The sequence below is a fragment of the Sus scrofa genome, chromosome 17, assembly GCF_000003025.6.
Source record: "Sus scrofa isolate TJ Tabasco breed Duroc chromosome 17, Sscrofa11.1, whole genome shotgun sequence".
NCBI classification, from domain to species: Eukaryota; Metazoa; Chordata; class Mammalia; order Artiodactyla; family Suidae; genus Sus; species Sus scrofa.
This window is the reverse complement of record NC_010459.5, coordinates 881,879-895,015: the sequence shown is the minus strand read 5'-3', so window position 1 is coordinate 895,015 and position 13,137 is coordinate 881,879. Positions and strand designations below refer to the sequence as shown.

General features: G+C 37.7%; 1 protein-coding gene across 1 annotated transcript in view; it reads left to right on the top strand.

Annotated features, from left to right (window-relative positions):
- LONRF1 (LON peptidase N-terminal domain and ring finger 1) overlaps positions 1-11,036 on the top strand; it is a 33,242-nt gene extending 22,206 nt beyond the window's left edge. The window contains exons 9-12 of the mRNA XM_021077473.1: positions 2,399-2,557; positions 2,670-2,832; positions 5,777-5,929; positions 9,573-11,036. Of these exons, the coding sequence (XP_020933132.1) occupies positions 2,399-2,557; positions 2,670-2,832; positions 5,777-5,929; positions 9,573-9,731 (634 nt within the window). The 3' untranslated portion in view covers positions 9,732-11,036. The remainder of the gene's footprint in view (positions 1-2,398; positions 2,558-2,669; positions 2,833-5,776; positions 5,930-9,572) is intronic.

Here is a 13,137-nt window from a genome sequence, read left to right as displayed (position 1 = left end):
ACCTGGATTGGCAGAGGGGTGAGCCAATCAGAGGTTTGGAAAGGGGTGGGACCTTGAGGCCTGAGACTGAAATTGGAAAGGTGACTTAAGGGCTAAATTCTCAATGAAGATATTGACTGTTAGCAGAGTTGACTTAGTATGAGGAAGGTGAAAAACCTGGTGATAACTTTGGGATTTAGTAGTACAAGCTGCTGTTAAGGGTGCGTAAGAGCAAAATGGGGCTGGGTAGGTTGGACCTGATTTTGTTGCTTTGTATCTCTTTCTTCCTTCTACTTTTCTTCTGCCTTTCTCTTCCCTTCATGTCTTTACCTCTTTCACCATTCTCTTGAGTTTCCAAGTTTCTTTTGTGGGTTTCTAATTTCTTAACTCTCCCCTCCCCACACACACTTTATTTTAACTGGGCATTAAAGAGCAAAATTGTAATTTTTATATGCTGTTTCTATTATTTTTAAAAATATGAATTAAATTGTTTATATTTCTCACTTTCTAAGAAAAAAAATAATTGTGCTTGCAGACTTTTCTTTTTCAGTATGCTCTCACCAAATGTCTTCATTGGGCCAGTCAGTAGCCTTCAAAAAAAGAAAGATTTCCAATCTTTTCTTTATAGAAGTTAGTATTGATTTGTTTTCTGTGGAACTGATATTTTATTGTGTGATCTTATGGTAGAAAATATTCTGATGTGAAGGTTGTGAACCTTTTTGACCAATACTGCAAAATGCTGGACATAAGAAAGCTGCTGATATTTTTTGAGATACCTAAACACAGTGATAGGACCAGACCCCCTCTTCTGCCCCTTGCTACAGAAGAGTGGAGTCCATGGATGACAGGAGTAGTGACATAAAGGAAGCTGGAGTGTAATGGACAGAAAGCTCAGGGCATCTTGCCTTGTTAACAGGGCTTTTAAAAAATATTTATGTATTTATTTATTGTCTCTTTAGGGCCACACCCATGGTATATAAAAGTTCCCATGCTAGGGGTTGAATTGGAGCTATAGCTGCCGACCTATACCACAGCCATAGTAACGCAGGATCTGAGCCATGTCTTCAACCTACTCCACAGCTCAGGGCAACACTGTATCTTTAACCCACTGAGTAAGGCCAGGGATCGAACCCGAGTCCCTTATGGATGCTAGTCAGATTTGATTCTGCTAAGCCATGGTGGGAACTCCCCAGGGCTTTTTTTTTTTTTTTGAAGAGGTTGCTTAGCCACTGGTACTTAAAAGTTTTGCTTTTAAGAGGTATACTGTTTTGGTTCCCCACCACCACCCAGTTCTTCTGTTCACAAGAATGCTCAGTGATGGTAGAATATACAGTTTTGAAAGTAGAGGAACTAGGGCTTGTATGTTAAACATATATATTAAATATTACCTTTACATAGGTAGTTTGAGGTCTTTTTGAAGAAAGGCTAGAAAATATTAGTGAACAGTAGGGAAAAAGCCATAGGGAATCATTAGCATTTTGGTATATATCCTTCCTGGTTAATATATATATATATATATTTTTTTAAACAAAGATGGGATCATTTTATTCCTATTATTCTAGAACTTATTTTTCTCATTAAACATTTAATATAGTATCTCATTTTAAGGTTATATCATAATTTATTTTACTGGCCCTCTCGTTTTGCTTCTAAGTTTTTGGCTGCTATACACAGTGCTACGTTGAACATTCTTATAGTACTTGCAGGAAAAGAAGTGAGCCAGTTGGTTCAAAGGATATGAATATTTTTTAAAGTTTGTGGTATTTATAGCCAGGTTCTTTTTCAGTATGGTTGTACTGTTTCAGACTGCCTCCTGCACTGCCAGTATTCCCCATACCCTTGCCAAAGCTGGGCATTGCCTTTATTCTCCATATTTCCTGCCAATGTGGCAATAAAAAAGGTGGTGTCATTTTAATTATTTGGAAAAAAATGTTATCTCATCAAATACTTATTTTTGGTAGTGAGTATGAAAATATTTTAATACCTAAGAATTTTTAACGATTTGCTTTTTGTCTTTTGTGGGAGCTCATTTTTTCCTTGCTGTTATCTAAGTGTAAGAGTGTTACAGATAAAAGATATCAACTCTGCATGTTACAAGTATTTTAAACATTTTTAATATAAAATAGTGGTTGTAATCAATTGCTTTTTGATTTACAGAAGTGCTTAGCTCCATATTATAACCTCTAATATCTCAAATTCTGCTTATAAGAAGATCACAAGCAGATTTTTAGGCTTTATACTGCATCACATGAGCTTAAAGGATTGGGATGCTAATTGCTCTTCTTGCTAAGAGTAAAAAAAATCACCTGATTTTACAGCTAATTTATTTTTTGTTTTATACTGTTTATTACTGTTTCACACTTCACTCATTTTTGTTGTATCTTCTGATATGTAGTAATGAAAATTTTTTCTTCTTCAGCTTGACCAAGAATGTTCCAATATTTGTTTGCACTATGGCCTACCCCACTGTGCCTTGCCCTCTTCATATATTTGAGCCAAGATACAGATTGATGATTCGAAGAAGTATACAAACTGGAACAAAACAGTTTGGGATGTGTGTCAGTGATACACAAAATAGGTATGATTTTTGTGTAAATATTTTGATTGATACCAGAATTTTCTTTGAATATTGCTGACAGCGTGCATGCTTATTGCTTGAACTTTGATATTAATTAGAATTTTTATTTTAGTTTTGCAGATTATGGTTGTATGTTACAAATTAGAAATGTACATTTCTTGCCTGATGGAAGGTCTGTGGTTGATACAGTTGGAGGAAAGCGATTTCGGGTTTTAAAAAGAGGAATGAAAGATGGCTATTGCACTGCAGACATTGAATATCTGGAAGATGTTAAGGTATTAAAAACTATTCTTTTTCAGCATGCTTCGGTATACTCTGTCCTAGACATTATATAGACTTACAGGTTGATTTTCTGGTTCTTCCTATCAGAGGCCCTTGGCAATACTGATGCAGATTAGCTCTATGTTACCTTTTACCCGTCTTGCTCTCAGTTGGCGAGTTCCAAGAGAAATGGGGAGACTAGAATCGAGATTTCATTCATTTCTACTGGCTCGACAACCTGCACAGTGCCTACAATGTGTGTATCTGCATGGTAGTCACTTAATAATAGCAAAGGATTGAATTGAACTTTTAGCCCAAAGTTTTGAAGCCTGCTAATCTCTGTCCTTTTTAATTGAATTTATTGTAGTCAAGGCTGATGTAATAATCAGTATATTGAACTTTGATATAAAGTTAGCACATTAAGTCCCTGAAAAATTGTGTCATATATTAAGATATGCCTAAGATAACCTCAGTGATAAAATAGACACATTTGGGTGCTGAGTTCAAACTCTAAGGCATCAGATAAAGCACTGTCAGTATAGTCATTTGATGATATCTTACCTGGGAAGGGTTATTGTGATAACTTTCTTAGATGGGGTTAGTGCTCCCCTTTTGATATTTCCAGTATCTACTTTACCATCTACAGTTAGTTTAAGTATCAGAAAAGTGGTTTGTGATACTATAAATATCAAGTTAAGGGCAAAATCCTTAGCATTAAAAACACTTAGATCTTACACTGTCACTTGTTCGTTGATCTGTTTGAGCCCTTCATCTCAGTCAGCACTTATTAAATATTGACATTAGGCATTTCTACAAACATTAGCTTATTGAATTCTCAAAACTTTGAGATAGTTAGCAGATGAGGAAAGTAAAATTCAGAAGTGTTAATTAATTTACTCAATATCATGTAGGTAGTATAATAAAAATAATATAAAGCCAGCTCTCTGGCTCCAAATGCTAGGTTTTATCATTATACCATATTGCCTCTCTGCTAATAAACTTGATTAATCTGATTACCTCTCCTATCATATTATAGAGATGCTGTGGGGAAACTTTGCTGTGTGCAGTGGGCCAAAAGTATTGTATAAATTGGAATTTTGATTGATTGATATGGTGTGTGCTTAGGCATATTTGGTTAATGGAATCATTTGCTTAAGGTGGTATTTTTTGTAAAACTAATAACCTTATTTTAGTTTTATATAAACTTAAATCTTTATATATTGGATTTCCTGACAAAATCCATTAAGTATATGGCTAAACATATGACAATATATAAATATATAATAGTAGAACAGCATGTTGAAAGAATTATGGATTTGATGTTTAGTGCCTCATCTGTATAATGATTTCATATTCATTCATTCTCAAATTTGTTTTTTATATCAAAGGATTTTTTCCCTTAGTGTAGCAATTCTGTTTTCTCTGTCTTCTAATGACATTTTAAATTCTGGGTTTTTTTTTTTTTTTAATTGAATTACGGTTGATTGACAATGTTATGTTAGTTTTTAGTGTACAGCAAGGTGATTCTGTTGTTATATTATTGCAGCAAAGTTTCTTAACTTTAAAAGTTTGCCTTTAGAACGTATGCCTGCTTCTTTCCTCCATTTTCTAATTCAAGACTCTTATCGTTTTTATCATTCCCTGATTACTAGAGCCCATGGTTTGTTTTCTTGGATTTTGTAAGGGTGGAAAGCAGATATTTTTTTTCTTTTTGAATAGTTTTAGCAATCACACGTTTATTTCTTACTCATATCAAAACCAATGTTTGTTAGCAGAGGACTAAATCTTGTATAGCCAATTCCAAGACCAGAATTCTTGAATTGTATGGCTCTTCTACCTTTTTTTAGATGAAATTTTTAATATGGTAAAATATATGTAACATAAAATTCACCATTTTAACTATTTATAAGTGTATACTTTAGTGGAATTAAGTATTAAGTACATTCATGTTGTGGTGGTAAAGCAGATGCTTTTTAAACTTTGGTTTTATTTTTCATTTCAAATCTTTCAAAAATAAAAAGTATGTTGTCTTACCTTTTATATCTCAGGATGTTTTCAAAGTTCCATTGTTGCTTTTATATTGTCATACATGAAGTATGAAAGGCTGATTCAGGCCTGGTATTTGTTCAGATGTGCTAATATATGTGCAATAGGGCTTTCCCTGCCATGGAGTGAGAAGGATATGGGTGTGTGTTAAAAAAAATCAGTATGAGATGGATGAGTTAATGTTCCATCTTCCCACCTCTGTTTTATGAGACTGCGCTTCTGGATCTTAGTCTGGAGGGTTGATGCATTTAATTTTATATTTGTAGTTTGATGAGCCAGATGTCTGAAGGGGGTACAGAGGGGATGGGGATAGCAGGAGATGTTTATCAAGGCATAATATAGTCTCTCTCTTTGGATATTCTGGCTTTATATACTAAGTTCTTTGTTGGGGTTTTTGTTTTCTTATTTTTGGACCCAATTTCCTGGTTAAAGATGTAATTATGCTTTTCCTTCATCCTGTTCTGCCATGTTACCTACACCTTAAACCTCCCCCAGTCTTTCCTTTTGTTCTAGCAGCTGTATTCCTCTGCTAAATTTTTGTTCCACTACTTTCAAAATCCATGGATCCATAAGAAGAAAGGAATTGTCAATCCCTGTAGACCTTTGTCTGGGAACTCGCTCTCCATCTTACCCCTCCCAGCTGGGGGCAGTTAGTTGGGTTCTGCAGTGTTGCATTGCTAAGTCAGCAAGGCTAGGTTGGCTAGGCTGGGAGGTCAGGCCTTGCTGTCCTCCTCAGGGTGGCCCTTTCTGCATGAGGCAGAACTGTACAGTGTATGCTGCATAAGAGTAATATTCTGGTCCAGCACTGAAATAGGTATTCCCTATTTTTAATTTTTTTTCCCATTACCACAGGGTTGGTAGTATGGTTGGGAAGATGAGGCACAGTCATCTTACTGACTGTTGTATTCCTAGGTTGAGAATGAAGATGAGATCGAAAATCTCCGACAGCTTCATGACTTGGTGTACTCTCAAGCCTGCAGCTGGTTTCAGAATTTAAGAGACAGATTTCGAAGCCAAATTCTTCAGCACTTTGGATCAATGCCGGGGAGGGAGGAAAACCTGCAGGTATGATGGCTTTGATATTGTTTCCAAAAGTCTCACTTTTTGTGTCAGCCTAAACTGGTAGATTTTTAAGTTTCTTTCTTCATCTTCAGTTTTGCACAGCATTTCCTTTGTCCCATCTTTAGTAGTCACATCTCAGCTGACCTTGAAATTTCAACATCACACCATTTCTAAAGTGAGTTCTCATCAGTGCCCAGCATATTGTCAGTTGCCATATGTTTGTTTTGTCCTGGCTACCTAAATCTGATTGAACCTGATAGAAGTAGCTTTTGATGAGCATAAAATCAAATAAGTTAACAAACCAGCTTGTAGGAAAATGCAACATTGCTTTCTTTTCCTTCACCTCTACCACCCCCTCTTTTATTCCACAGTCCTCTTCCATTGCTTTCTGTGAGTCATATAGTATCAGTCAGGATTCAGTCAGGAAAATAAAATAGCCAGTAGAGTTTATTGTAGGATGTAGTTGACACAGCCCTTGGGAGAGCTAGACAAAGGAAGGTCAGGGCCATCATCAGTGGAACTCAGGGAATCTCTGCCTGCCTCAGTCAGCATAGGCTCAAGACTTGAGGGGAAGATGCTGTCATCCCTTGGAATCCCAGGGAAGTCCCCACCAGTTTTATCTCAGTCTGCAGTAGTAGAGCAGGTGGTTGTTAAGAATTCTCTGGAAGGCTTCTGCAAATCTTACGGCTGCCCACACTTGGCAGCAGACTCCAGGAAATAATGGCTTCCTCTCCCAAGAGTGCCTCTGCCTGGTCAAATTTAACCTGGAACCACACAGGGGAGGGGATTCTGGGAAATGTCATTTCTGACATCTCTGAATTGCAGAAGGAGGTGGTGGTGGTAATGATGAGCTGAGAACAAAGAGGACACCAATAGAGAAACCCAGTGTGATTATAGGAGGAGCCTGTTGAGATCAGATTATGTCATAGCTCCTTTTGTCATCCTGAAGCTTCTGTTTCAGGTTCATTAAAAAGCAATGCAAACTTATTTGCAGAACACAGACAGACTCACAGACTTTAAAAAACTGTAGTTACCACAGGGGACAGGTGCAGGGAGGTGGGGAGCGTGGAATGGATTAGGGCTTTGGGACTGGCATCTGCACACTGAGGTATGTGGAATGATTGGCCACCGGGGACCTGCTGGAGAGCACAGAGAACGCTACCCAATATTCTGTGATAATCTATGTGGGAAAAGAATCTGAAAGAGAACAGATGCGTGTACATGTATAATGGAATCACTTAGTTGTACAGCAGAAATTTTTTTTTGTATTTTATTTGTGTTAGAGTATAGTTGGTCAGCAGTGCCATACCAATCTCCACTGCACAGCATCATGACCCAGCCATACACTTAGACACGTTTTCCCCTCCCACACTGTCCTCCATCGTGCTTCCTCCCAGGAGATTGTATGCAGTTCCCTGTGCTGTACAGCAGAAATTATCACAATGTTGTAAATCAACTATACTTCAATAAAACTTTAAAAAAAAGAATGACATCATGTAAAAATTTTTCCCCTTGTAAATGTTGTTCATTATATAAAATTTAGGAAATTAGTAAAAAAAAATTTACTCATATCTCCATTCATCCATGAATACTGTTAACATTTTGGTGTATATACTTACTATATTTTATGTATTTGAATTCATACCATATATTCAATTCTCTGTTCTACTTTTTTATGAATAAATTTTCAGTTTTTTCTTATGTTATTCTAATTTGAAAAAAAAGAAAAGCAATGCAATGTGTAGTGAAGGTGGCTTAAACATTCTTTTATATAAATTCTTCCTTCTTTCCATAGCCTATAGTCCAACCTTAAAACATCAGAGGGTCTTCCTTGGTGGAGATAATGTTTATTTTTCAGATGAAACTGGAGGCTGAGGTCTTATTCTTAAATCCTTCCTAGGATTCCACAAGTCTTTGAAGAAATTGAAAAATATCAATAAACTTAGCTCAGTGTTTTAAATATACATTTTAAGAAGGCAGTTCTCAACTGGGGTCAGTGTTGCTCCCACAAGACATTTGGCAATATCTGGAGACATTTTTAAGACTGCCAGAACTGGGAAGATGCTACTGGCGTCAGTAGCCAGAGGTCAGAGATGTGGTAAATGGGCTGCAATGCACAGGACAGTCCTCTTAACAAAGAACAGTCCAGCCCCAAATGCCAGCAGCCTGAGGTTGAGACACCCTGTTTAGGGCAGTGTTGTGCAGAGGAAAGAGTGCTGGCCCAGAGGCAGGTCTGGATTTGAATCTTGGCTCTGCCACATATGAGCTGAGAAAACTTGGACAATTTGCATTATATTCATGAGCTTCAGTTTCCTCATTTTACATGGGCATAATAATATCTTCCTTGCATGATTGATAAAGGATTTGAGATAGCCATTCTGATAGATGTGTTTTGATTTGCATTTCTCTGATGATTATTGATGTTGAGATATCACTTCACACCTGTCAGAATGGCTGTTGTCAGGAAGATAAGAACAGGTGTTAGCCAAGGATGTGGAGAAAAGGAAACCCTCCAACACTGTTGGTGGGAATGTAAATTAGTGCAGCCACTATGGAAAACAGTATGGAGGTCCCTCAAACAAATTAAAAAATAGAGCTACCACATGATCCAGTAATTCCACTTCTGGGTATATATCCAAAGAAAATGAAAGCACTAATTTGAAAAGATACGTGCACCTCAGTGTTCATAGCAGCATTATTTACAGTAGCAAGATACGGAAACAACCTAAGTGTCCGTCAACATATAAATGGGTAGAGAAGATGTGTGTATATATGTGTGCTTGTGTATTTTCTGGTAATATTCACATGTACACACACACAAGGGAATACTAAGCCATAAAAAAAAGAATGAGATTCTGCCATTTGCAACAACATGGATGGACCTGCAGAGTACTATATTTAGTGAAATAAGTCAGAAAAAAGACAGGGAGTTCCCGTCGTGGCTCAGTGGTAACGAATCTGACTGGTATACATGAAGATGCAGGTTTGATCCCTGGCCTTGCTCAGTGGGTTAAGGATCCAGTGTTGCCGTGAGCTGTGGTGTAGATCACAGACATGGCTTGGATCTGGCGTGGCTGTGGCTGTGGCGTAGACTGGCAGCTACAGCTCCGATTTGACCCCTAGCCTGGGAACTTCCATATACCGTGGTTTCAGCCCTAAAAAACAAAAAGTTAAAATAAGTAAATAAGTCAGAAAAAGACTAATACTGTACATTTTCACTTCTATGTGGGATCTAAAAAATGAAACAAACAAACGTAAATCAGAAACAGACTCAAGGATACAGAGAACAAATAGTGATTACCAGAATGGTAGGGGCAAAATGGTTGAAGGAAATTAAGAGGTAAAAATGACTAGGTGTGAAATAAATACATTACAGCACGGGGAATATAGCCAATATTTTATAATAGCTTTATATAAGGAGTATAAGCTATAAAATATCAAATCACTCTGTTACACACCTGAAACTAATATAATATTGTAAGTCAAACTATACTTCAAATAAAAAAATCAAAAAATTTAAAGAGGACTTTGAGATAGGATCTCACTCCATAGTGTTCATTAAGGATTAGCTTGGTGATGATTTGTTACTGCTATGATTACATAAATATTTGTTTTATTAAAACTGTAATATGTGGATTATTTTTAGGCAGTCCCTAATGGACCTGCGTGGTGTTGGTGGCTTCTTGCTGTCCTTCCCGTTGATCCCCGATATCAGCTGTCGGTTTTGTCAATGAAGTCTTTGAAAGAACGGTTGACAAAGATACAGCATATACTGACCTATTTTTCTAGAGACCAATCTAAGTAACCAATTGCTTGGATCTTCCTCTCAAGTTACCCTAATCTGGCTGTGGTGACAGCCAGATTGTCCGCTGCCTTTGCACATCCAGTGCTGGTTTGAGAAACATAATGAACCTGTTCTGTTTTTTTTTTTTCTTCAACCTCCTGAATCATGTGGTTCTGCAAACAAATACCTTCAACTAGGATTTAGACCACTAAGAACTTGCACAGAAAAACACACGCTGAATGTGTGTTAAACCTCTACATTGTGATGAAGTTGCACTATGTACCATACTCTAAATGAAATGAGAACTCTTTGCGTGTGTGTGCGTGTGTGTGTGCGTGTGTGCACGTGCGTGCGTGCAGTATGGGTGCATTTTCTCTGGCTTTAAAATTTTAAAAGAAAAAAAAAAGCCATAGAGAGCAGAACTTGCCGAGGGTCATTTATTGCCCAAGTTTACAACAGTAGCGATACAAGTTTTTGCAAGTTGAATTTGCCTCAGATTTCTCTGTCCTAATGCTTATATTTGCACAAGTATGTAAGCTATGGTATTGAGTATCACTCTTCGTTGGAAATACCGCTCTTGCTGAACTGTCTTGACCATTGACTATGACACAGTCTCTTATTTATGTAAATACTTGCATCCCAATGGCCGACCGGCATCGGATGCAGAATCTAGAGCCAGTTTTCAGGAACAATTGCAAACCTGACATGGTACTGTGCATCTATTCATAAAACACTTAAAACTGTGAAAATATGGTTTACACTTAACTGTACATAAAGGTAAATGGAGAGCTCAGTTCAGTATCAGTCTGTACATTTTAAGGGGGGCTTTTCACATTAACTGCCCATCTGTGTAATTTATAGTTTGACATGATGTGTTTGTTTAAAAAAATTACCTAGTATAAACCCATTAAGGATCTGAGGGAAGTGAAGAAGCTTAATGTAGAACTAAGCTTTTAAAGTACGTTTTGTTTTTTTTAAATTCTGGTCTTGGTGCAAATGTTAGTTATGCCTTATTCATATCACAGTTAGGTCACCATGCTGTGACATGGTCTGTATTCATGCTGCCCTAGATACTTTTGTAATTATTTGTTGCAGACTTGTGACTGTCTCTCTTAACTTTCTTTTATGTAAGTAATTTGTAAAAGTTTCTTAAAATTTTTGCTTTTGCTTATTTAATTTTGAATAAAAGCTAAATTCATAGTACTTTTTTTCTTAAATTTTAGGTCAAGGACAAAAAAGATCAGCAGAGGAATCAAGATACATAAAGAACAGATGAGTTTTGCTTAACTGTTGTGCCATGACACATAAACTGTAGCTTTCAAAATACTTTTTTTTAGTCACCTTTTGATCAAATAATGCAGTATCCTAAGGAAGCTTTAGGCCCTAAAACCATGCTCTAAAGCACAGTTTTCAAACCTCTTAAAAATCCATGTCTTTGTAGGATAAAAATAAAACTCTTACATTTTTGTTAACCCCATTTGGGACTCCTCTTGGCTAAACAGCCTTGACCCTTTCAGTCCCCAGTTCCCAGCTAGGATTTTTCAAATAGAAATAAGTCGTCTTGTAATATTGAATGTTTTTAATTTAAAAATAGGCAGAGGGAGTTCCCATTGTGGCACAGCGGAAATGAATCTGACTAGTATCCATGAGGATGCAGGTTCGATCCCTGGCCTCTATCAGTGGGTTGGGGATCCAGCATTGCCACGAGCTATGGTGTAGGTCACAGACACAGCTCAGATCCCGCTTTGCTGCGGCTATTGGCCTAGCCTGGGAACATATGCTACAGGTACAGCCCCCAAAAAATAGGCGCAAATGACTGTCTCAACAGAGGGCCACTCTTTGACCTCACAATTATGCTAATCAAGAATTTTGAATAGTTCTATCAAAAATGTCTAAAGAATGGGCCATTTACCTTGTCAATAGTTCCTGATGTTTTAGATTAAACTTTCTTATAATAAAAAACTATCAAATGTCTGTTAAATAGCTTAAATAGTGTCTGGATAGTATAAATGAAGAGTTTACCTAATAGTTCTGTATAGTTCTCAAAATATGTATCAAATACCTGTTTCCAATTCTGCATCTGTGGAATGTTCATACATGTGTATGTACATACATAAATGAGCATTAGGTGGTCTCTACACACACACAAACACACATACCCCAATGGTAGTTGATGGGTTTTATTTATCATTGACCTAATTTTGTGATAAGTGAATGATCTCTGGTAGTTATTCTGTCTATAGATTTTTTTAACTCTGGAATCCTTTTCCTGCTGCACTTTCCATTCAGTTTATCTGAAAAAAAAAAAAGAGAGCAAAAGTATCTGACATAATCTTTTCCCTTACCACAGTAAGTGACTAAATTCTGTCATGAATTCCCATATTTCAAACCAAGGTGGCTAGTTGTTGCTCTTCTTTTTTTTTTTTTTTGTCTTTTTTGCCTTTTCTAGGGCCACTTCCTGCAGCATATGGAGGTTCCCAGGCTAGGGGTCTAATCAGAGCTGTAGTCACCGGCCTATGCCAGAGCCACAGGAACGCCAGATCCGAGCTGCATCTGTGACCTACACCACAGCTCACAGCAACGCTGGATCCTTAACCCACTGAGCAAGGCCGGGGATCGAACCCGCAACCTCATGGTTCCTAGTCAGATTCGTTAACCACTGTGCCACGACGGGAGCTCCTTGCTCTTCTCTTCTTATACATCTGTCTCTACATGTCCAGTTCTTCCTGTTCCTCAAGGTCAACTTGAATGCTTTCATTCAGCCAGAACCCTATAGCACTTTCCTTGTACTTTGCTTGTAGCACTTATGTGGGATAACTGAATTAAATACATAAACCCTCTCCTGAGTATTAAGACCAGTGTCTAGCAGTTTAGACAGATTTAACCTCGAAGACATAGGCTGATCACTGAACAGAGTTAAATACCAGTTGAAAAGAGAAGCTGGATAAAGATGGTTAGAATGAGCAAATACTTTTGCCTTCCCTTCCTCCTCAAGTTCAAAACAATGACAGTAAGGAAAAGGAAATCTAATGGCTTTGCGAAAACAAAGTCTGTCAATTGACCAATGCTTTTGAGGAATTTCAGAGATATCAAAGTGGGATCAATATAGAAGACCAGAAGAGAGCATGGCTTTACAGAAATAGCGGACTTCAGAGGTGCCCCAAACTAATAGAAGTCTTGGAAAACTTGGGCAGATTCCTTGGGGAGGCTGCACTTAACACAGCTGGATCATCTGGCCTCTCCCCAACTTGTCCTGGGCAGCAGGCAGCAATAGCAGCTGTTCTCGGGCTGAAACACCAAATGTGGGCATTGGGCCAGAGAAGACCATGAAACCTTAATTAGCTACAGATTCCTAATGGGGTGGAGAGCCTGCGTGCACAGCGAGCTGCTGATGTTCCTCACCTGGCTTATGTCCCAGCGTTCCCCA